Genomic DNA, 26,554 nt, shown 5'->3' on the forward strand with positions numbered 1-26,554 from the left:
TCGCAGGAGGATTTCTTGATATCAGTGTTGTGGAGGGAGTATGTGGACGCAGGGTTTTTTCTCCCAAAATGCATCGTGGTACACTTGTCCACAGCCAGTTTCAGTTGCCAGTCTGTGATCCATTGCTGCATTGTGTCTAGGTCTGATTGCAGGAAAGAGTTGTAGACATCAGGATCTATCCACTTGATTTCAAGGTACAGCTTGATGTCGTCTGCATATTTCAATACTGTGGCATTCTTTAAATTGGCATCTATGTCATTAATGTATGCCACAAACAAGAGGGGACCAAGGACAGATCCCTGTGGTACACCCGATGACATCTCATATGGTGTAGAATGCTGTCCTAGAACTGTGACTACCTCCTTTCGGCTGAGAATGAAGGATTTCAACCAGTTAAAAAGGTCATCCCTCACACCCATTGCAGAGAGTTTCACCATAAGCCTTTTGTGTGGCACAGAGTTGAAAGCCTTAGCAAAGTCAAGGTAGACAACGTCCACCCATGAGCCACTGTCAGTGATCTGAGTATATTAATTGATTAGTATATTAATTGAAGTGTACAGTATTAAATATCCATTACGACCAATCTTATGTGAGTACAGCATAAAATGGAGGATTCTAGAGAAATGCAAAGTGTACTTTAATAGCAGGAGGAAGTGCAGGTTATGCCTGGCTGAGAAAATCCAAAAGGATTTTTCAACTCAATATTTAGATGCTGTTTTTTATAGCTTGAAGTGTGCTTCATGACCAATAATACAAAAAGGGATTATGATAATTTCAACAATTTATGTATGTGTGTGTGTGTGTGTGTGTGTGCATGTGCGTGTGTGTGTGTCATATATATTTGCCCGGTGAAGGCCGGTTTATGGGGTTACCCTAGATTTCCCGTCCATAAAGGGCATTACTAACACAACAACCACCTCCAGTGGCACCAACACCAGCAGCCCTGGCTCCAACACCAACAGCAACATCAACAGCATCAACAGCAGCAACGACAGCAACAACATCAACAGCAGCAGCAAGAAGAGCAGCAGTGGCAACAACAACAATAATAAGTACACCACCAACATTGTGCATCCACGGAAATATATTGGTTATACTGGAAATTCATTCAAGAAACGTATTCCAAGCATGGATTCTCCTTCAGAGTTCTGCAAAGGAGATATGTTTTATCACTGGCCAGCCATATTGCAACTAAAAGACAACAGAGTTCCAATTCGATCTCATGGAAAATCTTTGAAAACTCAGGCCCCAACATTAACAGGTCAAAATACTGCGAGCTAGGCATAGCCAAATGCACGAGAATCCTAAGGGACTCACTTGAGTCTATACTTAACTTCGGAACAGAGATTTTCAGGCCATATCTGCATTTTAGGAAATTTCTGCTGGCCTTTTGGGAACCACCAGAAGTATGATGACTAACGGGAGAGGGATATAATCCCCTATTGTTTACCCTTACAGCTGATCGATGGCAGCATGGCTGGAAGTCGATAGCCATTAGTAAAGTGAGATAATCCAGACTTTTCCCCTCCATATTTTAAATGGGTAATAGGCCAACAGGTCTTGGGGTCTGAAGATATGCCATAAAGTTATACCCTTTATGGATGGGAAACCCAGGGTAACCCCATAAACCAGCCTTCACCAGGAAAAAATATAGACTACTCTGTTTCTTAGAGTGTGCTTCTTCTCTGGAGTTATGTTTTTCTAAAAACGATACACACACACACACACACACACTTGTATACATATATTATATATATATATATATATACATATATATATGCATATATTATACACACACACACACACACACACAGATTGGAGTCTGCTTCGCCAGACCTCAGTCAAATCGTCCAACCCATGCTAGCATGGAAAGCGGACGTTAAATGACGATGATGATGATGATGATGATGACACACATATGCAAGCACATACACTTAAGGAATCATACACACACATATCCATATATCCATGCGTATATATGTGTGCATACACGTGTGTATGTGTATGGGTGTGCGTGTATATATGTGTATGTGTGTTTGAGCATACTTGTATTCAGCACTCTGGGCATGTTAGGAGTGGCACGAACACTTTCATTCCAGTATCCCTGGCAACCTTAACAACATTTACCGGAAAATTAGTGAACCAGAATATCATACTAAAATATATGAAAGCATTTTCTCAGAAAAATTTAGGCTGGGTTATCTAATGGCAGAATATTAGTCAAGGAAGAAGGGTTGAAACGTTCTTCTCTAGGTTCAATTTGTTTGCATAATAGAAATAGAAACAATAGTGTTTTTATTAAGTTTCATGTAAGATTGTCTACATATACACTTGTTGTTAAGTACTTTGGTCGACAAAAATAGCAATGGTGAAAACAAAAAGAGGATAGTGAGTAAGAGAGATTAAAATAATTATCTTGGGTGTACATCTACATTATATTTGACAGAACAATTAGAAAACACTAGGACACATATAGGAATGTATGTGTGTGTGTGTATGTGTGTATGTGTGTGTGTATGTGTGCACGTGTGCATATGTGTTAGTGTTTATATACTTATATCTATATATATATAGCTATAACTATATCTATCTATACCCAGAACTATGAAGTAGTTATTCCTAGAGAGCTCTACTGCAAGCAAAATGCACATTGAGTATGTGTGATTGATAATATATATATATACACACATAAAAATAACGTGTACATTAGAACACATTAAGAGGCTTCCAAATAGGAAAGCCTTGTGCTAGAAAGAGCAGTAGAAAACTCAAACCACTAATTATGGATAAATTCTTGAAAGGATTGAAAATTAAAAACGTTTACCATCTAATTTAGTTCCTAGATCATGGTTTCTAACTCATTCCAGTAAAAAAATATTTACTGAGGGTAGTTTTCGTCAGTAGGGAGCCTTTAGATTTCAAAATTCACACAACTAGATTTGCATGTAAACTAGCTGCCTGTATACCCTAATTTTTCAAAACAACTGTGTCCATGCAGTTTATTTCTGGTGACAGAGAGGATGCTGGTAAAATTTCGAACAAATCTATCAAAAAATATTGAAACATAATTTGCCTGATGATGAAAACATTAAATGTCAAGAGTACTTGATAGAAGGATACAATTGACACTTCACTTCCTGAATTTCTACAAATTTTCATCCTTTTCATATCAACATTCGAAGTCTTCCGGAAAATCATGACAAATTTAGCATCCTTCTTAATTTAGTTGAGACTAAGTTTGCAATTATACGTGTCACTGAGATGTGGACAAAGGAGAATTATGATGAGGATGCTTTCCAAATTAAGGGGTACTTCAGTAAATCAGAGATGCAAGAAGGGGTGGTGTGGGTATTTATGTGTACGACGAAATTGACAAGATAAAAAGATGTAGTGGGTTGTCATTGGGGGTCATCTGCTGAATTTTTATTTCTGGAGATATCTTGAACTGAACTTGGAATGAATAAAAAGGTAATCATTGGTTGAATTTACCGAACCCCAGATAAAAATTTGAAGGATTTTTTCAACAATTTTCATTCTATAATACACAAAATAGCTTTAAAGAATAGGCTTTGTTTCTTGGCTGACAGCTGATGATAATATTAATAGCATTGCCCACAAACTTCAACTCCAAGAAATTCTGAAATGCAATTCCTTTTTCGCTTTAATAGAAGACAGACTGAGAACACGGGTGAATGAGGACAACAGCTCATTTATAGATAATATATTTACAAATATATTGGCCTTGATGATATTGATGCTGGAACAATCATATCTGACATTTCAGATCACCTTCCAATATTCTCTTTGCTCTGAACTATACAATTGCAAGAAAATAAACGCAAAAGAAAATTTCTTACTGTTAAAAAAATTGATGTAAGTAGTAAGGAAAAATTTAGAGAATATATGAGACAACAGGATTTTAGCTTTATTGAGCATAGTTCTTCTCTGGATTTAAACAATAACAAACTTATTAAAATAATCAAAGAGGGAAATGATATGTGTTTTGAAACCAAAAAGATGTACTTAACTAAACAGGATGACTTATCCTGGCTTTTTAAAGGTTTGGTCCATTCTATAAGACACAAGAACTATCTGTATAGGGTGTACCACAGGAACAAATTTCAAGATAAGCGCAAATGCATGGTCATTACAAAAAATTTGACAAAATACTCAAAAAATGCCTTAGTGTCACTGAAAAATGTTACTATACAGGATTGCTTGAATAAAACATTAAAAATATGAAGAACTATTAGAAAACACTTAGCATTATTTTGAAAAGGAGAGATTAAGACAAAAGTTTTGGTTTCTTCCTTGATGGTAAAGGAAAAATTTTAAAACAAAATAAAAAATAGCAGACACTGTTAACAATTATTTTGTCTCAGTAGAAAAATATCTTGAAAAATAAAGCCCTGACCTGCATCAACAACAAAATTAACTCTCATCGATGAGGCACTGGGTAGAGCACTCTATGTTCCTGTTGCCAACAAATGAAGATGAGGTAGAAAAAATAATTAATAGCACCAAAAAGGAATCTCAGGGTTCAAATAGAATCGTTAGAAAATACATTATCATAATACTTGATTCAATTATTAAACTCATTAACTAAAATTTTCTATCAGTGTTTAGAATTTAGTTGTTTCCTTTGGGAAATAAAGAAAGCAAAAATTATACCAATATATAAAAAGAGCGCAAAGCACACTATGTCAAATTACAGACCTGTATTAATCATACCTTATTTCTCTAAAATCCTTGAAAAAATAATAAAAGAACAACTTATAACTTACATTGATAAAAATAAGAAATGGATAAAAATGTGACAGAATATGAATATTATTACAAAGAGTCAATTTGGATTTAGGAAGGGAGCAAGCACAGAACTAGCATTGGGATGCTTGATGAATAACTAATACATGACAGCGGATAAAAATGAAATAACTTTGGGAGTTTTCATTGATCTCAGTAAGGCGTTTGATACTATACCACACAACATTTTACTGAAAAAACTGGAATTCATAGGGATAAGTGGTAAACAATTGGAACTTTTTAGGGGCTACTTGCAGAATAGAAAGCAATATCTGCTATTTAATTAAGTGTCAGGCGACAACAGTCTAAACTGCAGGGTTCCACAGGTGTCTGTGCTTGGCCCTATTGTATTTTTAATTTATATAAATGACCTAGTTTTTTATTATATTATAAATCAAGAAAATTGTGAAATTCTTATGTTTGCTGATGATGCGAGTATTTATATATGAGGTTGGTCCCGTGGAGAACTGATCTCAACTATGAATGACATTATGAATGATGTTATGGAATGGTTTACTCTTAATAGACTGTTATCAAATACTAATAAAACCAATTGTGTTGTTTTCAAGCCAGCACAGAAGAATATTGATTTTGTAAGTGAAGTAATGATAAATGGCTCCCCTGTAAAAAGGGTTGACTGCATTACATTTTTAGGTGTAACAATTAATAAAGATCTGAGCTGGAAGAATCATGTTGAGGCAGTGGCCAATAAAATGTCACGATTGATAGGGATTACTTTTAAAATATAACCATTTGTGAATAACAAAGCTTTACTTACATTGTACAACTCCTTGATGTATCTTATAACAATTTACATGTATAAAGTATGGTGTAACAAACACAATTATTTTATAAATAAAATATTTTTGTATCAAAAGAAGTACTCGAGAATATTGGAAGGTACGCATTACTTAGCGCATACTGGTCCATTTTTTAAGAAATATAAAATCTCAACTATATTCAAAATCAATGAAAAAAGATTGTCCTTCTTCACCCATAAACGGCAATTTAATATGGAAAAATGATGAACTTTGAAGTCAATTGCAGGGAAAATTGAAATCAAAATAATTTGTTTGTTGAAAGAATTACTCTTAAAAGATCAAAAAGCATTCTAGATCATGCATCATGCTCAGTTTACAATAGTCTGTCTGATGAGATCAAAGCCATTGAAAATATAAATTTGTTTGAGAGAAAACTTAATTGTGCCACTGGATACATAACAGAAATTAGCTTGCTCATTTCCATCTTTTCTTGTTTTATTTGTTAAGGAATGACCTTGATCTCCTACAGTATGTACATGCTAGAGGGCTCGTCTAGACAGTAAATGTTAAATTTCACTCATGATTGCAAGTTGATATGCTACTTGAAATGCTTTAACACTTTTCAAGTCACCATATAATGTCTGATACTATATGTCCATGCTGATGTGTGTCATTGTGGCAGATAGGTTGTACATCAAAGGATCAATGTCTTTATCGCATATTGTAGCCTCGTGGCCATAAATTTAAAAAAAAGGGAGGGAAAAATGTTCTTTACTTGAATGAAATATATTTTCTGATTCAAATCATTAAAAATTAAAAAGGCATCCAAGGTACCAGCCAGTAGCATTAAACCAGGTAACAATATCAGTTTACTACCCAAGAAAGACTATAGTGGAATTTGAACTCCAAATACAAAAAGCTGGAACAAATAGTGCAAGACTTCTGATGAGATGTTGTTGCACATTGGCTGACATGCTTTAGGGGCTTGTGAAGATGCATGGCCTAGTGGTTGGGGTGTTGCACTCACGTTCATAAGGTCATGATTCTGGTTCCCAGCGTGGGTGATGCATTGTATTCTTGAGTAAAAATAGAAAAGAAAATCTTTTATTTCTTTTACATATTTCAGTCATTTGATTGTGGCTGTGCTGGCTGGAGCACTGCCTCGAAGGGGTTTAGTCAAAGAAATCAACTCCAGGACTTATTGATTGTAAGCCTAGTGCTTATTCTATCAGTCTTATTTCTTTATTGCCCACAAGGGGCTAAACATAGAGGGGACAAACAAGGACAGACAAACGGATTAAGTCGATTATATCGACCCCAGTGCATAACTGGTACTTAATTTATCGACCCCGAAAGGATGAAAGGCAAGGTCAACTTCGGTGGAATTTGAACTCAGAACGTAACAGCAGACAAAATACCGCTAAGCATTTCGCCCGGCATGCTAATGTATCTACCAGCTCGCCGCCTTATATTCTATCAGTCTAAAAATAAAAAAATAAAAAGACTTTGGAAGAAGTTTTCAAGAATAATTTAATAGTTATAGCAGTTTTTGTCTACTATGATACATTTTCAATGCATTTTCCCTATAAATGTTTCCATAAATTTACTATTTTATATAAAGGATAAATAAAGATACTTTTAAATTTTTGCAGGAATTTGATAATTTTTTTGGATTTTATAATTTGTAAGAAAGTGTCATGGGAATGAACCAATGGCTATTTCTAGCATTTCAAGTTATCACAACTTGAGATGCTAGAAATAGCAGCCAATATCCTTTTAACCTCTCTGCAACATATTTGTTTAAAGAAAAAAAGGGAAGAACATGTCAGATAATGTAGTCCTAGAAATAATATGTCTGAAAAGATAGGATAGCCACTGCTAGAATGGGATGACCTTGGACTACACAATATCAACAGCATCTAAACCAATGGTTCTCAACCCCTATGGACCTGTTTGATTACTATTCCATTCTGGTGGACCCCCATAACCATTCAATGTGTAAAAACTAATTTCATAGATGCTCTTTTCTAAATTTCTGTTTTCCACACCTGTTTCTTGTAATAAATACATCTAAAGCAAAATTTTTCATGGCCCTTAATATACTACTGTGAGTCCCCAATTTACTATTTTGCTTGCTTGGACACACCCAAAATCTTATATGGATCCCCAGGGGTCATATGAACCCTAGTTGAAAACCATTGATCTAAACAGTCATTATATTGGGTTGTCTGGAAAGTTCGTGCCAATTTATAGTAGCTTACATTTTGACTTATTTTAGAACATGGTTGAGTCCATAAAAATAGGATTTGACTACACCTCCATTTAGAGCACAGTTTAAGTTATCTTCTCGTGGAAGAAGGTTTATGCTCCTATAACCTGTGTTAATTCTGTAACCCTTTAAAATGGAAGATAAGAAAGTTAATTTTCGGCACTTGATGCTTTGGGAACCAGACAAAAATTGCTGCAGCTCGACTGGGATGTGTTACCCCACCCTCCATATTCACCAGATATTGCTCCTTCGCATTTCCACTTATTCAGGTCTCTGCAGAATAGTCTTAATGGTAAAAATTTCAATTCCTTGGATGATGTAAAAAGGTACCTTGATGAATTCTTTGCCATGAAACCACCTCACTTCTGGGAAGAGGGTATTTTCAAATTAAAGGAAAGATAGAGATGCATTGTGCAACAAAATGGTTCATATTTGGTTGATTAAAAATGTAATGGCAAGTATTTATTGACCTTTTTCTTTCCTTTAAAGATCGGCATGAACTTTCCGTACAACCCAATACATTATTATTATACATGATTGATATTTAGTAGGAATTATATTTAGTAATAAATTATGGTAATTACTAATAAGTTTGTGGGAATGTGATGTGGCAATCTGCAACATTTGTTAACAGCAAAATTAGGCAATATCGCAAAATTTTGTAAAATCCAAATTATTTTTGCAGCAGAGTTTTAATATATTCATAAATTATATCATGTGGCTATTGCAACTGGTAGCCATGTAAACAAACATGTATCAGAGAACTGCTACTATAAATTGAATAATGTAGAAAATATCATGAATTATGAATCCTAAATTAGGAAATTATTCAAAACTTTTCTTATATTCCAAAAATAAAGGTCAAAACAACCACTGAAAACCCAGAACTTTCAACTGAACACGAGGAATTTTTCATGAACTCGACACATGATGTTGAAAATATCGGAACATCATCGAGTATCATTTTTAATATGGTTCTATTTGGAGACACACAAATATCTGACATGAATGAAACTGTTAGCAGCAGCAGCAGCAACAGCAGTAATAGTAGTATCAGCAGCATTGGTAACAACATCAACAGCAATGACAGTAGCATTAACAGCAGCAATGGTAGCAGTACTGACAGCGGTGACAAACCATTGGTATCTACTGATGAAGATATTATCATGGAGCCACCAGGCTGGGAACCTGTGAATTCAATAATAGTTGCAAACTGTTCCAATTCAAATAGCTTCAGCATGGAGTTGTATGATGACTTGTTTCAACGTTATGATGGTAAGATAATTCTTTTAGTTCTATATGTGTGTTGGTATTTATTTGTTGTCTGAGTAATATAGGACCATGGTAAGTTACAATGAGCCAAACAGTTTTCTTAAAATGATAATGAAATTATTGTATACAGTGCTCAGGTGCACCACAACTTGTCAAAAAGTGCATATAAAGTATATGCAGTAATGTACAAATGTCTGGAAAGCGAACAATGTATGAGTCAGATACATGCTTGTGTGTGTATGGAGGGGAGAAAATCAGGCGTAGTGTTGGCGAATCTCAGAAAGCATGGAAGCTTTGAAGGATGCAGTGCTCCGACAACTAACAACTGATGCCGGCAGTTTGTTCCATGCTTCAGCAACTCTCAGCGTGAAAAAATGTTTCCTAAAGTGATGGGAGCTGTGCTGTTTTATGACTTTGCTATTCAATCCCACTGGATGGTACCCAAGGTATATTTCTTGTAACATAATCTTCAATTGGCTAAAGACTTTTAAGTGAAACACAGATGATTTCTATTATGAAAGGAGACGTAACTCTAATTTTCTTTCTTTTCTTTCCTTTCTTTTTCTATTTTAATTCACCCGTCCACTTTTTGCATCAAACTTTTTCTCATTTTTCTCTCTTGATTTCTCATGAACTAGTGTTCTGATTTTCAAATAGAACAAATCATGTGTTCAGAGCCCAACAACTGCTTGGAAACACAAGGTGTGTAATAAAAGCTTACCTATACACATGTTTTCACAACAAGAAACAATTACTAATTCGTGCCTTTATGGTGTGTACATTAAACAATATCTCAATAATACTAAAACTCTAGAGATGTCTGGGTGTACCTGAAATATCTCAGAAATAGTATATTTTATTTTAGTTATTTTGCATATTTATTTTCATATTTACCGTCGGCAATGCATACAAATTTTTGTGATATTTGAACCTCTATTTAAACAATTAAACACAATTTTTGTATATTATTTCTTGACAAAAAAAACATAGCTTCTGTAATGTCAACACACATACACACATACAGAATACACACACATATAATGAATGTCATGGTGTGTAAATAAAATCATACCAGGTCAATGAACTGTTTGTTTGAAGGACAAGAAGAGCATCAAGCTGTAGAAAATCTGCCTCCACAACAAATTTCATCACACTCATTTAAGCAATGGCAAATGAACATTAAAATACTGATTATATATATATATATATATATATATATATTATATATATATATATAATATATATATATAATATATATATATATATTATATATATATATATATATATATATATATACATATATACATATAATGTAAGGTGGTGCGATGTCAGGTGAGGGGAATGGCTCTTTAGTACCGCATCACACCGCTGATACAATAGATAGAAATTGGATAGTACAAATAAATGCCAGATGGAAAAGAGACACAACCATATAAGAAAGATTAAGAGAACATTTATTGATATGTTTAACATGTGTATCAGTGTGTGTATCAAGTATGCAGAATAATAGACAGGCAATCATGAGAAAAAAATGTATGTGTGTGTGTAGGCATAGATGTATGCACTTGTGTTAAGAACATTTAAGGATAACAATGAAGAAGGGGACAGTGAAACAGTCTATAGCCATTTTTTCTCTACATTGTATACTTTATAGACAATAGTCTTTTCTTTAATTTAATTTTTTTAATTATCCATCTGGGCTATTCCATTTCTGCACGCTAATTTTATTTTTAATTTAATTCCCATTCATGTGAAACCACTTATTCAAGTTCAAATCGTTGATGCAATTTTATACCAATTACTATTTTTACTTTTGTTTGATTTTAATTATTACTTACTACATATAATTCCAGCCTCACCTGGCCCCCATGCCGGTGGCACATAAAAAGCACCATCCGTCCGTGGCCATCTGCCAGCTCCGTCAGGCACCTGTGCGGATGGCACATAAAAAGCACCCACTACACTCATGGAGTGGTTGGCGTTAGGAAGGGCATCCAGCCGTAGAAACACTGCCAGATCAGACTGGGCCTGATGCAGCCTTCTGGCTTCACAGACCCCAGTTGAACCGTCCAACCCATGCTAGCATGGAAAGCGGACGCTAAATGATGATGATGATGATTTTTATTGTTAAAGTGAAAGCATCTGACATAAAATAGAGAAATATTTTTGTTTCACTTTTAACACGTAATACTGAAATAGTGGAAAAGATATGATATTGCTATGGGCTCGCTCTAGGCAAGAAGTTGAACATTTTTTTTGCCCATGAAACTACATGGACCCTAAGTAAGGCATGTGTAAAATTTGAATGAAATTGGTTGTGTAGTTCTCAAGTTTTAGGGAAACACACAGACAAACAGACAGACACACACACATTCTCAGTTTTATATATATAAATATATATATATATATATAATATATATATATATATATATATATATAACTAATGTAGGATAAAATTTTTTTCGGGAAAAAATTTTTTATCAATGGCCAGCATATCAAAAATTACCTTTAAAGGTTAAATTTATAAATAATTTACAAAAATAAGGGCAAAAGAAAAATTCTAATGCCAAATATGCCAAAAAAAAAGACAAATATTGTCAATAACCATTATAATTTATGCGTCTTGAAACAAACCGATAGAAATTTCTAAAAAATCCGTTATTACCGTATTGGTCCCAATTTATGAATTAACCCCAAAATTGGGACCAATACGGTAATAACGGATTTTTTAGAAATTTCTATCGGTTTGTTTCAAGACGCATAAATTATAATGGTTATTGACAATTTTTGTCTTTTTTCGGCATATTTGGCATTAGAATTTTTCTTTTGCCCTTATTTTTGTAAATTATATATATATATATATATATATATATATATACAGAGAGAGAGAGAGGGAGAGAGAAAGACAGACAGACAGACAAAGACAGAGAGACAGAGGAAGAAAGAGAGATTATATATTCACACATTTTTACATAATATAAATGACATACAACACAATTCTAGTAATATTGGAAATATTTTCAACTGTAAATGTAAAAATTTGTGCTTTGAACAAGAGACTGATATGAATTTTTGTTTTTATTTTTTATTTGTAGATATAAATACATTTTTTCTTTTGGCAAGTCTTTCACAGCATGCAGCTTTTAATCTTGCAGAGGACATCCTAAATATATTTCAAATATATTTCAGTGTGGATAAATGCCATCTTGATATTGTCATGGCAATAACTTATATGGGAGATACAAGTAACAGGTAAATTAATATTCATATAAAACTTACCTTGAATGTTTTTTTTAATTTTTTATTTTGCTCTTGAAAAAATATTGTTGTAAAAAACAATTTCTAAAAAAAATTCGGTCTTTAGGAACATCATTTTTTTTATTGGATATGTACTTGGTATAGTGACAGGGTCACCACTTGTATTGGTGTTCTGAAGCCACTTGTACTCGTGCTTGTGAAGCTGATTGCTGGGTCACCATTTGTTACTAGGTCTACTTGTTATTGGTGATAGAGCTGACTGCTGTTTGCTAGTGTAGGAGGTGAACAATTGTACATAGAAGAAAACAATGAAACCTGTTGAGATTTTTGACAAACTTTAGTTCTTTTCATAAACAAGCAAATGATAAATACTGTTGTTACTATGAACAACAAATGTTGAGAGAGTTTGGATGTTATTGTTCTTGATCAACTGCTAGTTGTTGTGTTGCTATGTAGTTCATTATGTTGATGTCAGCTTGGTTCAGCCATTGCCTGTGTCTGTTTGCTGTCCATCTGCCATGGTCTCTCATGCTCTCTCTGCTACATCCTAAAGCTCTCTTGTAGCCATGGTGTGTCAATTTTATACTGATTGAGGATTCAGAAAGGAGCACACCAAAAGTCGAAATGGTCACTGGATCCTATTCAACATGACTTGATTGATCAGATCTTGTTGGTCACTCAGGTAATATTCTTTTCATGCACAGTTGTGATTGATTAGGTTTTGTTGATCATATAGGTAATATTTATTTCTTTACTACCCACAAGGGGCTAAACATAGAGGGAAGAACAAGGGCAGACAAACGGATTAAGTCGATTATATCGACCCCAGTGCGTAACTGGTACTTAATTTATCGACCCCGAAAGGATGAAAGGCAAAGTCGACCTCGGCGGAATTTGAACTCAGAACGTAGCGGCAGACGAAATACGGCTACGCATTTCGCCCGGTTTGCTAACGTTTCTGCCAGCTCGCCGCCTTATATAGGTAATATTGTAGTGAATTATGACATTGGGTGATTGCTGTATATTCCTGTTAGAGATGTATTTCAACATTTTATTTAGTTAGGCTTTGTTTTTTAACACGATACTTTAATACTTCTATTAATTTACTAGATACCTTTATTATCTTTCTACAATGCTTTTCATTTTTTGCTGTGTAGTCAGAGAAGAAAGGGCAGCATCCATAACCCTTTCCTTTTTCAAGATCTCAAAACTTGTAGGCAGAAAGAAGGAAATTATCCTCAAACTTGGGACCTGGCTCAGATGTTCTCAACTGAGTGAATTCTGATAAAGGCACTCTAAGAACCAGACAGTAGTGTTAAATCAAGCAACACATTAAGTCTACCACCCAAGAAGTCTGGATGGAAAGTACAAGAACAAATATCATGCAGTAACTCATGAAATTCTAACAAGTCAGCAAATCCATTTTCGTGGATTTTACCAACCTTGAAAGAATGAAATGCAAAATTGACCTTAGTGGGATTCGAAATCAAAACAGAGAGCTCAAATAAATATTAAAAATTATTTTGTCCCCTGCTTTAATGACTCTGTCAAGCTCCTACTATGTTGAATTATGAAGTATTCGGTATAAATAAATACATATACAGAATTATACCCTTATAAATTTAGTATTGCTATAAAATCAGTCCCTGTGCTTGGTTTAACATCTCTACCTATAATTAGTAAAACTGACATGTTCCAACCTCTGGCCTACAGGCATGCTGTCCCCACTATTTGCCATTTCTACAACTACTAAGATGGTTTCTGTTCCTTGGAGTTGGCTAGTCTCTATCCCTGTTTATATAGAGACATTATGTGCCTTTGACCATTTGAGTCTGATGAGTTGCCTATAGGTGCGAAACCAATTCTCTCTCCCTGACCAGCCAAAACAACCAACTTTAAATAATTATAATTATATTACTGCTCTAATGTTTTAGAATGTGCTACTGCCAATATATGAACTACTGCCCTATATATATATATATATATATATACTCTCTTTTTCTCTCTTTTACTTGTTAAAATTATATATATATATATATATATGTATGTATGTATGTATGTATGTTTGTATGTATGTATATGAGTGGAGGCACGTGGCTTAGTGGTTAAGGTGTTGGACTCATGATCATAAGATCATGGTTTCGATTCCTGAACCAGGCGATGTGTGGTGTTCTTGAGCAAAACACACACTTTCACGATGCTCCAGTCCACTCAGCTGACAAAAATTGTAATCCTGTGATGGATCGGTGACCTGTCCTTATGAGCCTGGAATGGCATGAGAAGGAAATGTTTATTTTTTTTATGTGTATATGTATATATGTACATACACATACACATATATATGGATATATATGTTCTGTTTTTTTATCAAATTTAGTGTCTCTCAATCTGAGGTAAAGTATGTGATTTATTTCGGTGGCATTACTGCAAGAATAATTGACAAATCCGAGAAGGTAGTCATTGAAAAATTAACCAACTACCCAATCAAGCTCAACGATCCTACAACAGTAAATCTAAAAGAGAATCACTCTACCACAGTTTTACCCACATCTCTTGATCCCAAGGGACATAATCAGGTAAGGTAATATTTTATCACATGATAACTCTAATAATTCATTAAGAAATTATATAATACACAGTCATGCCTGTAGGTTACAGGCATGCCCGCAGGTTACAGGAATGACTGTGTGACTAAGAAGCTCACTTTGCAACTATAAGGTTTTGGATCCTATTCAACTGAGTGAAGTGTCTTCTTCTAGAGCCCAAGTTGCCCAATGCTTTGTGAGTAATTTGGCAGATGGAAATTGCATGGCCTGGAAGCTTGCCATATATATATATATCATCATCAACATCGTTTAACATCCGCTTTCCATGCTAGCATGGGTTGGATAATTTTGACTGACGGCTGGTGAGCCAGATGGCTGCACCAGGCTCCAATCTTGGTCTGGCAGAGTTTCTACAGCTGGATGCCCTTCCTAATGCCAATCACTCCGAGAGTGTAGTGGGTGCTTTTTACGGGCCACCGGCACGGGGGCCAGTCAGGCGGTACTGGCAATGACCTCGCTCGAATCTATATATATATATATATACTTCTGTGGAACTATATATATATATATATATATATATATATATATATATTATATATATATATATATATATATAACGATTTAGGAGTGACCCCAACAGGTCACTCGTCCACCACCAGAAAGAGCAGCCATAACTCACACCGCCAAGTATTATTAATTCAGAAATTAGGTGAAAATTTAAAAACATTTACCCTAATTCATCTTTTAGACGTTGCAACGTTTCTGTGTCATTAATGATTAAATTAGCTTAATTAAATTAAATTAAGCCAATCTACCATAGGTTACACTTCATCAGTAAAGACCTGGGAGAGACAAATATACACGAGGCGTCTGTATCGAAGCCTACGGGATATCTGACTTAAAATTTTCAAGACTGACGTATTCGCGCCAAACTTATCAACAGTAAATATAAACTGCTGATTCAATCTCAGAATTATTCAGAAAATTATCAATTAGTCAATTTAGGGTAGCAAAAAAATTCAATAGAAATTTATCGCAACCAGCGGCCTGGTGAAAAAGAGAAAATAGTCATCGACTAAATATATAAATATAACGATTTAGGAGTGACCCCAACAGGTCACTCGTCCACCAGAAAGAGCAGCCATAACTCACACCGCCAAGTATTATTAATTCAGAAATTAGGTGAAAATTTAAAAACATTTACCCTAATTCATCTTTTAGACGTTGCAACGTTTCATATATATATATATATATATATGTATATATCATTCAACTATGGTGGTAGTTGAAATATATTCTTAAGGCTGCAATTTATTCACATGCAGCATCTTCAGAGCTTTGTTGCTAATTTAGTTCTTACCTAAATTAAAAACTGTTAACATTTTTGAAGAGGACTGGTCCCTAGCTACATTTTGGCATAAAAAATTAAGATTTGGTCCAATAGAAAAAAGTTTACATCAAAATCTGTTGCAATGTTATAGGAGAGTAAGTAACGTCTCCAATCAAGTTTAGATCTAAATAACTTTTCAATTTCAAAAGCAAATTATATTTATCTTAGCTTCAATGATGGAAGAAAGCATGAGAAATTCCATAGTTTTGGTCCCATGCAACAAAACTTTGTATAAAAAAAGTTGTGAGGTAAAATATCATGAAAAAATATATAAGTAAGGCAAAAAATTGGATTTAAGTATAATTAACTTCTTTATTTTAAAAAATAAACTATATTTTAATTAAGCTTAAATGATAGAGCTCAATTCAAAGAATTTCACGTTATCAATCTCATATAGTGAAGTTTTAACAGAAAAATGTTATGAGTGTTTGTTTCTCAAATTTGAGGGTGGTAATATAGTTTTATACTTTTTATGAATATAGCTCTATAAGGGGACTTTTAATATATGTCATCAGCATCATTGAGGTTATGAAAAAATTATGAACGACACTGCTAATTTGCAATTAGTTTAATTACGTCATCTGTATTAATTAATGCAATTATATCATGTAAAAACTGTCCTGTAATATCTGATATGAGAAACAGAGCCATAGTAGTTTACGTTGACAGAAATTTTTCAGTAAGGCAAAACATTGAATTTAAGTATAATAAACTTTTTATTTTAAAAACAAACTATATTTTAATTAAATTTAAATGATAGACCTCAAGTCGAGGAGTTACTAATCTTATTTTTATTTTTTATATTAAAACTTTTAATTTAATTCAATAATAATAATAATAATAATAATAATAATTTAATCACAAAGAGGAAAAAAATTAAAATATTATTTAGAAATTTATTAAATTTATTATTTAATTTTCAATAAGGTAAAATCTTAAATTATTAATTGACACATTATTAATTAGCATAATAGCATAGCCTAGGGAAAACATGGATTACATGGAGAAATGCGAGCATGATAAATAATATTCTTAAGATTATAAACCTGGAAAAGTACAGGAAAAGTTATTACCAGTTAAGGATAAAATTTGAATATTAAAAATCATTTGATTTTAATTTACAAAGTAACATTATAATTAAAAAAAGGTGCCATCATTTTGTTAAAAAATTGACACACTAGAATACTTTAAAAATGAGAGCCAGAAGTACCAATATAGCTAAAGTTTTATGCAAAGTAGAATAGTATATATGGTAGGCAAATTCATTATGTAAGAGATTGGCACTGGGTCAAGACTAAAAATATAAAGACTTAGCAATAACTCAAACAAATTTTACTGTGAATTTGTTGTTATAGGTAGATTTTACTGTAATATATAACTAATTTTTGTATAATTCTATTTATTGTACTAATTATGTACTACTATATTGTACTAATTATGTACTATTATTTTTTATAACCAATTTTCAAATTACCAATTATTAATAATTAAAAAAATGAATTTTTTAAAAGTGCAAAATATATTTTGATTGAGTTATTTTTCATTTTTAATAGAAATAACAAATAATAACAAATAGAAGTAATAACTTGTAGTAAAATTTTTAGTTTTAATAAAAGCTAATATTTTCTAAATCTAAATATTTTATTTGAAATTTTATCCTTAGCTGCAATATTCTAAGTAAAAATTTTCTTGTTCTGTACTTTACCAGATATAATAACTTATCCTGAACTTTTCCATGTGTAATAACTTATCCGGAACTTTTCCAGCTTTATAATCTTAAGGATAATATTTCTCTTGCTCATGTAATATATTTATATATATAACTCTGTATAGATACATATGTATATATAAAATTCTAGCTATCAACTACTTCTAGTTTCTTCCCCTGGCATATGATGGAATCTGTTTTCTGAACATCTTTGGTGTTTATTGTCTTTGTGCATCTGCTGCACACAAAAACTATCATCCCAGTTAACCTTCCTTTGATGTTGCTGCACATCTTATGTGTCCATAGCTTACACTGAGTACATCTTATGGAGTTTCTACCTGCACGTTTTCTACAGATTGAGCAGGGCCATCAACTTGAAGGGGTTTGGGATTTGTTTGCCTTCCTACTTACTAGGACTTTGGGTTTTGCAACATTGACTCTAAGGCCCTTCGATTCTAAACCTTGCTTCCACACCTGAAATTTCTTCTTTAGTTCTCATAGTGATTCAGCTATGAGAGCAAAGTCATCAGCATAGAGGAGCTCCTAGGGGCAGCCTGTCTTAAATTCCTGTTATTGTCTGGATCACTATGATGAGTAAGAGGGGGCTGAGGACTGATACTTGGTGAGCCCCTACTTCTACCCGGAATCCTTCACTATACTCCTTATAGATGTAACAAATGCAGAATCACACACACACACACTCACAGACACATACACACTCATACACATATGTATATGTATATATATTGATATGTGTTTATGTATGTACATGTATATCAAACATTGAATGGTCAGCCACCTTTTAGAAACCCAAGTGAATGCCAAGCAAAAAATGAACACAATATTTTCTTTATTTTTATATTTCATTTTTTCCCTTTCTTTCTTTCTCATTTTCAAGAACACAGTATATGTATGCATAAATGTTTATGAAAACACACACACTCAATAAGTTCCTCCATATATATATATATATATATGTGTGTGTGTGTGTGTGTGTGTGTGTGTGTGTGTGTGTATGTATTTATATGTAAGGATATATGTGTGTACATAGCAACACTCCTACTATTGAAAAACAAACCCTCTTTTTCCTTCTCTCTTTCCATTTCTTACAAAGGTCATCTAAAAAATACAAAAGGACCCAAAAGGAAAAAAAGAAAAAAAGAAAAAAGAGAAAAAATACATTTTTAAAACACACCCATATTCTCTTTCTTTCACCTTTTCCATCCCTCTATTTCCCTATCACCCACCCTCTCTCTCTCTCTCTTTCACCTTCTCCCCCTCTATTTCCCATTATACACACACACACACACACACACACTCTCTCTCTCTCTCTCTCTCTCTCCCCACTTCATTCACCAATAATATTAAAACAGGCAAAACTCTACAAACTGACATTTCTGATGAGACTACAGTAGTAGTTGAAAGCACTTAAATATGTAATTAAATATGTGATTTGAAGAAATAATATGTGATATGTAAATAAATAAATATATTTTTTTATATACAACCATCCAGCATTCAGAACACCTTTTTCTTTCATATGTATATATATATATATTTATCTATATAGTCCAACCCATGCTTGCAGGAAATCGGACGTTAAATGATGATGATGATGATGATGATGATATATATATATATATATATATATATATATATATACATACATTCGTTTACATATTCGTTTTGCAAGATGTTGCCAGTTTAGCCAATAAAAACACACGCATTATATATTTGGCATTCACTTGCTTCATCTTTATTTTATATTGATTGTATTTTGGCCAGAGTTCTTTCATCACACTTCTGTGACCTCATCAGTGGTCCTTTGCTTTCTTCTTTCTTTTTCTGTGTGTCTCTCCTTACTAATGATTTGCCATTTTGTATTCCTATTGTATATGTCTTCATTTGCACATGCGTATATCCCTGTGTGTGTTTATGTTTAGTAAGTGTGTGTGTGTAGGAATGTGCCTCCATTATCAGTATCCTCTGTTTATACACATTCATTTAATTTACTTCTATTTATTTTATTCATTCATTTATATCTACTTATTTTTTCTTTTCTTTCTATTTTTTTTGTATTAATTTAATTTGATTTAATTTATTTTTATTTTGTTAATGTATATAGTTATTTAATTCCATTTATTTAACTGTGTATTGTATTATATTCATAGTATTATCAGTTTATGGGGATCTTATTCTGTCATAGGGTTGTGGTGTGTTGGGAGTGTGTGCTAGTGTTCCATTCTAGTTTCCTATTCAGGCTAGGTTTATCTTCTATTTTGTGTGTAGCTTCTGTAATTTGTCTAAGCGTTGCATATGTGCTATGTGTGGACAAGATTTTAACTTCTATGTTGTTGAGTGAGCCCCCGTATTCCTGCTCAGCGTGCTGGTACAGAACCGATGGGCCCTTCTCTTCCTTTAGTTCACTCCAATGCTCATTTACCTGCTTTCCTATGCTTCGTGCTGTCTCCCCTATGTACATCATTATCTTGTTACTGCACCATCCCTCTGTACATCTTATACTATAAACTACATTCCTAGCTTTACAGTTTGTTTGTGGGCTAAATCTACATACAATACAGTTCCTATCAGTACAGGTGATTCTACTAAAAGGGTAGGTTCTACTGATTAGGGATTTGATAGGTTTACCTGGTCTTTCTACAACCTTAATTCTTAGCTTAAGTTTGTCTAAGGCCCTTTTAAAGCAGCATGCCAGTTCGCCTCAATCTGTAGAAAAAGTGTAGGTAGAAACTCCATAAGATGCACCCAGTGTAAGCTTTGGACACATAAAAGGTGCAGCAATATCAGAGGAAGGTTAACAGGGAAACTAGCTTTTGTATGGGGAAGATGCACAGGTACAATAAACGTTGAAATGGGCAGAAAATAGACTCCATCAGCTGTCAGAGGGGGAAAGCTAGAGATAGTAGATAGCTTCTGTTATCTAGGTGACCAAGTTAGTTGTGGAGATGGATGCTTTGAGAGCATAGCTGTGAAAATAAGATTAGATGAGTAAAGTTCAGAGAGCTCCTACCCCCTGCTGTTGGCAAACAGCCTTTCTCTCTCAGAGTGAAAGGCAGATTGTTTGATGCCTGTGTGTGAACAGCTATGCTGCATGGCAGTGAAACAAAGGCCATGACAGCTGAGGATTTGCATAAGCTTGAAAGAAATGAAGCCAGTATGCTTTGCTAGATGTGCAATGTCAGTGTGCATGTTTGACAGAGTGTAAGCATCTTAAGAGAAAAGTTAGGCATCAGATGTGGTGTGCAAGAGAGACGACTGCACTGGTATGGTCATGTGATGCATATGGATGAGGACAGCTGTGTAAAGAAGTGCTGATCTCTAACTGAGGAGGGAAACTGTAGTAGAGGTAGACTCAGGAGGTCATGGGATGAGGTGATGAAGCATGATCTCCAAACTTTCAGACTCACAGAGACAATGACTAGTGACCAAGACCTTTGGTGATGTGGTGTACTTGAGAGGATCTGTTAAGCCAAGTTCACCCATGCTGGTGGCATGTAAAGAGCACCTTTTGAGTATTGGGCCTCATGGAGGCAATGACCAAGACCTTTGGCATTATGGTGTGCTTGAGAAGAAGACCCATCAAGTTGAGCAAAATCGCCGTCGTGACAGATACTGGTGTCAAATGATTGGTACCCTAGTGTCATGCAAATGGCACCCATGCTGGTGGCACATAAAAGCACCTATTACACTCTCAGAGTGGTGGGCGTTAGGAAGGGCATCCAGCTGTAGAAGACCATGCCAAATCAGACTGGGGTCTGGAGCAGCCTTCCAGTGTGCCAGCCAGGTCAAACTGTCCAACCCACGCCAGCATGGACAACAGATGTTAAATGATGATGATGATGACAATGATATATATATTTATAATCCCATATATATATATATATATATATATATATATATATATATATATATATATTATATATATATATAATTATATATATAATATATATTATATATATATATATAATATATATATATTATAATTATATATAAATAAATCAATAAATCAATAAATAAATAAATATATATATAATATATATATATATATATAATTATAAAATAAATATAAGAGAGTGGTCACTATATTGCTCACTCTAGCACCAGTTAATCCAAAAGGTTTCAACCACGAAAATACATGTTTAATTAATTATATATATAATTATATATAAATAAATCAATAAATAAATATATATATATATATATAATTATATTAAATAAATCAATAAATAAATATAATATATATATATATATATATATATATATATATATATAGATATATATATATATATATATATATATATATAATTATATAAAATAAATCAATAAATATATATTATATATATATATATATATATATATATATATGTGTATATATATTTAAATGGAAAAAATTTCCTGTTTTATAGAAAAAGGGTTCAACAAGATGTTCAAATTTTAAATTTTTCTTTAAAAAAAATTGTTGTTTTTCCAGAATAAGTTTTAATTAAATGTTGACCCTTCAAAAGTTAGAAACTAGAATCGAAAAAGTAAATAACTTGAACTGGCATTTTGTTGCAATCACATGGTATTGAAAATTATATATAATATTTCTGTTAGGAACAAAATTTAAAGATTTTTGTATAAATCATCATTCTTTCTACAATCATCATTCCTCCTATATCAGTAAAACTGTTTTTCAGGGTTTACCACGGTCACTGATTATTATCCTCTGTGCTATCTTTACAATCATCATTCTTCCTATATCAGTAATTTTCTTCCTCTGTCAAAAAAGGTGAGTTACTCATTTTTTACACTTTTTTCTTATTACTGTTTATGTTAGAAGAAAAGAGATGAGATGGTTAAGATTAAAGTATTTAATCCTTTAGCATTCAGATTATTCTTTTGAAAGTTATCTCTACGGATATTCTAACACAGGTGGGACATAATATTGACTTATAAGCCTTTAATATGCTTGATAATATATCATGGTTGCATATCAAAATGTGATGTCCCTTCCAGCAATTCAAATGTAATGCTTACTTATTCACATTGTTTTTAATTAATCATGAATTATCTTTTATCTTTGAGATTTTGATGATGTGTTTCTTTATTTTCAGAATGATATTGTTGGGTAGGTGTAACAGGCCTCATTTGGCTGGTTCGAGCATAAAACAGGTGGAATATCTGGGCTGGACATCGTAGGTTTAAATGCTAAAGGGTTAATTCAAAATTATGAGTGGTGTGAACCTAAGTCTGCTCCAACTGAGTAGTATTATGATCAGAAGCATTCCAAACATGAGCATTCCATCTGATTGTGATTCTGGGAATATTGCTTAATGTGTCATTCCTTTTTAAGATGCCAGGATGTGATTTTAGAATTGACCAGGTATATGCACCTGGAAAATTTCAGATTAATGTGTAAGCCTTGGCAAAGTTTTAATGTGAAACCATCAGTTGCCAATGCAGTAAGTCTCTCCTCTACTTATTTATTTTAGCCCAGGAGTTGGGGAAATTTTTTTAACCAATTATCCCAAAATATATTTGTTTATGCTGACATTACACCCATGATTTGAAAGGAAGAAAATCATAGATTCTTTTAATTCAAAAGGCTTATTGAATATATTTTATTGAATCTATTTACATTGAACAAATGCAGCGTTGCCAGAAGAAAAATTTCTGTTGTAACAAAGAACATGTTTTTTTATATAATTTTACTTATATCTAACAAGTCCCATCACCCCCAAGAATTTCATTTTTACTTCACTTGGGATAGTTTACTCCAGTTCGCCAACCCCTGCTTTAGCCCTTTGCTCCTTTTCTATGGAACATTGACTATCAATGACTTTTCTGTCCTGTTCTCAACTCTGGGCTGTCTTTCCTGAGGGGAAGCCTTCCTTTCCAAGGTCTTGTTGGTTTTCGAATTGTCATTGACGCTTCAGTGACTTTGCCTTTTTTTTTTTTTTGGTAGGAGTGTTGGCCTTATGCAAATCTATTCTTACCTCTGGGAAGAGGTGGTCCAGAATAGTCTGGTATCTCTCCTTTGACTTATCCAGCATGGGGGAGACTGTGCCAGGACCTTGCAATCTGCTGATATAGCTCTCAGGGTCGTTGAGGTACACAAGCCACTACATTGCAGCAAGAAGGAAAAATAGGAGGAAAAGGAAGAGGAAAAGGAGGAAGAAGAAGAGAACGAGGAGGCTGCATCAGAGTCAGTGTCATCATCATTTAACATTTGTCTTCCATACTGACACTAATTGATAGTGTGACAGGATCTGAAGAGCCAGAAGAATGCAATATGCTACAATGTCTGCTTTGACATGGTTTCTATGGATGTATGCTCTCCCTAACACCAATCACTTTACAGAGTGTACGGGGTGCTTTTTTTCATGGCATGAGCACTAGTGAGATCACTAAGTAACTCCCAAAATAAGACACCCACCATTCAACTGAGTGGGGGTATAACATTGGGTGAGGTGGCTTTATGCAAGGTATTGAGGGGTTAAAGTATGGCAGGGGAACAGGAATAGGTGTATTGCAGTAAAAGAGATACATGGCTACCCCAGCTGGAAAGGGAGAAAAGAGATGGTAGTGAGGAGGTTCCAGGGTATACTCTGAAGGTACAAGATAGAATATGGAAAGAGGAACAGAAAGGGTGGAAAGACAGGAAAGTCATATATTAGTCATATATTAATCCCCATGAAAATCACGACATTCTCATTCTCCGTCCCTTTGACTTCTCCAGCATGGGTGCCTTGCACTCTGCCGGCATAGCTCTCAGAGTCATGGAAGTACACAAGCCACCCACACTGCAACAAGAAGGAGGTGTGTGGCCAAGTGGTTAGAGTGTTGGACTAATGGTCATAAGATTGTGGGTTTGATTCCTGAACCAGGGGATGCATTGTGTTCTAGATTCCACATTGCTCCAATCTACTCAGCTTGCAAAGATGAGTAATCCTGCAACAGATGAGTGTCTCATCCAGGTGGGGAATTTATATGTCCTGGAAACTGGGAAACCAGCCCTTATGAGTCAACATGACTCAGAAAGGTAACTTTACTTTACAAGAAAAAGGTGGTGTCAACAGTGTGTTACATCAAAGACTTTAATTGTGTTCTGAAGCAAATGCAGAAGCTGATGTTGCAGTCCTGGAAAGCATACAATAGAGTTACTGGGAAATATATATTGCATTTCAAGAGGTTATCTCATCTCTGTCCTATGAGCCTATCCACACACTACAGTTATTACTTGCACAAATTCTTCCGACCACAGAAATGCAGTTTGAACAAAGTCAAACATATAGAGTTATATATGCATCTATAGTTACCTTGTGAAGTAGTATTTGGTGGCTTATGATGGAGCTTCTTTGTGTGACTAATTTGAAATTCACCAGACCTAACATTTGTCTCCATCATAAACTAAAGTAATCAGGAAGAAAAAGCAGTAATCAGATACAGTTTTAAGTAAAATGCATGCATGACAGACAGGATCCTAAAAGTTTTAAATAGCTCAATTGTTTGTTCTTTGTTTCAGTAGTTTACTCATTGCCTTTGTCATATACATCTATCAGCATCATCTTCATTAATAAATGTCTATTTTCAATGCTGGTATGGGCTGTATGGTTTGACAGGAGCTGGTAAGGCCAGGGGCCACACCAGGCTCCATTGTCTGTTCTGGCATGGTTTCTACAGTTGGATGCCCTTCCTAAAGCCGATCACTCCACGGAGTGTATTGGGTGCTTTTTATGTGGCACCAGCACTGGTATCAATTCTGCTGTGGTGGATGGGTCTTCTTGAGTATAGCAATGAACCAGATAGTCATCTCCTTTGTGTGACTAATTTGAAATTCACCAGACCTAACATTTGTTTCCACCATAAACTAAAGTAATCAGGAAGAAAAAGCAGTAATCAGATACAGGTTTAAGTAAAATGCAAGCATGACAGACAAGGATCCTAAAAGTTTTAAATAGTTCATTAATGTATGTCTGAGTTTCCAATTGTTTGTCCAGTGTCTTGAGATCAGCCTTCAACACTTTGTCCCATGTCTTCCTGGGTTTCCCTCTTCCACAAGTTCCATTCACTTTAAGTAATCAGCATTTCTGTATGCAACTATCTACATCCATATATATCACAACACACACACACACACACACACATATATATATATATATAGCCAATTCAAATAAATGAATAAGAAAACAAATGAGGATGTGCACAAGAAATGTATTAGCTCGATGCTCAGTGAAAGGAAAGAGTTTGATGTTTTGAGCATAGCTCTTCATCATACATACAATACAAAATTTGTCATAAATGTTTTGTCTAATTCAATTTTTACACTTTATTTACAGGAAAGGTCATTATAAGATGAAAAATGTCACAACTTCTTCTGAAGAAGAACAAGAAGCAGAAACGAATGATGAAGAAACTATATCATGTGAAGGACATGTCATTGAGTTAAAAAATCTTAATGAATCATATCATATAGTCCCATATTAAAATATAATTTGAATTTTCATGTGTAGAAAGAAGCAATACATTTTCTCAAATATTATC

General features: G+C 33.9%; 1 protein-coding gene across 3 annotated transcripts in view; it reads left to right on the top strand.

Moving 5' to 3' along the window:
* LOC115213532 overlaps positions 1-26,554 on the top strand; it is a 40,011-nt gene that overhangs the window by 12,559 nt on the left and 898 nt on the right. Inside the window, exons 2-6 of one of the 3 annotated variants that reach the window (XM_036503864.1) lie at positions 8,694-9,108; positions 12,201-12,357; positions 14,741-14,939; positions 22,708-22,799; positions 26,350-26,496. In XM_036503864.1, coding sequence (XP_036359757.1) covers positions 8,694-9,108; positions 12,201-12,357; positions 14,741-14,939; positions 22,708-22,799; positions 26,350-26,496 — 1,010 coding nt within the window. Of the gene's footprint in view, positions 1-8,693; positions 9,109-12,200; positions 12,358-14,740; positions 14,940-22,707; positions 22,800-26,349; positions 26,502-26,554 lie in introns of those variants that run through there. The other 2 variants (XM_036503863.1, XM_029782555.2) reach the window with 2 other exon arrangements.

This window comes from Octopus sinensis, linkage group LG6, assembly GCF_006345805.1.
Source record: "Octopus sinensis linkage group LG6, ASM634580v1, whole genome shotgun sequence".
Classification (NCBI taxonomy): Eukaryota; Metazoa; Mollusca; class Cephalopoda; order Octopoda; family Octopodidae; genus Octopus; species Octopus sinensis.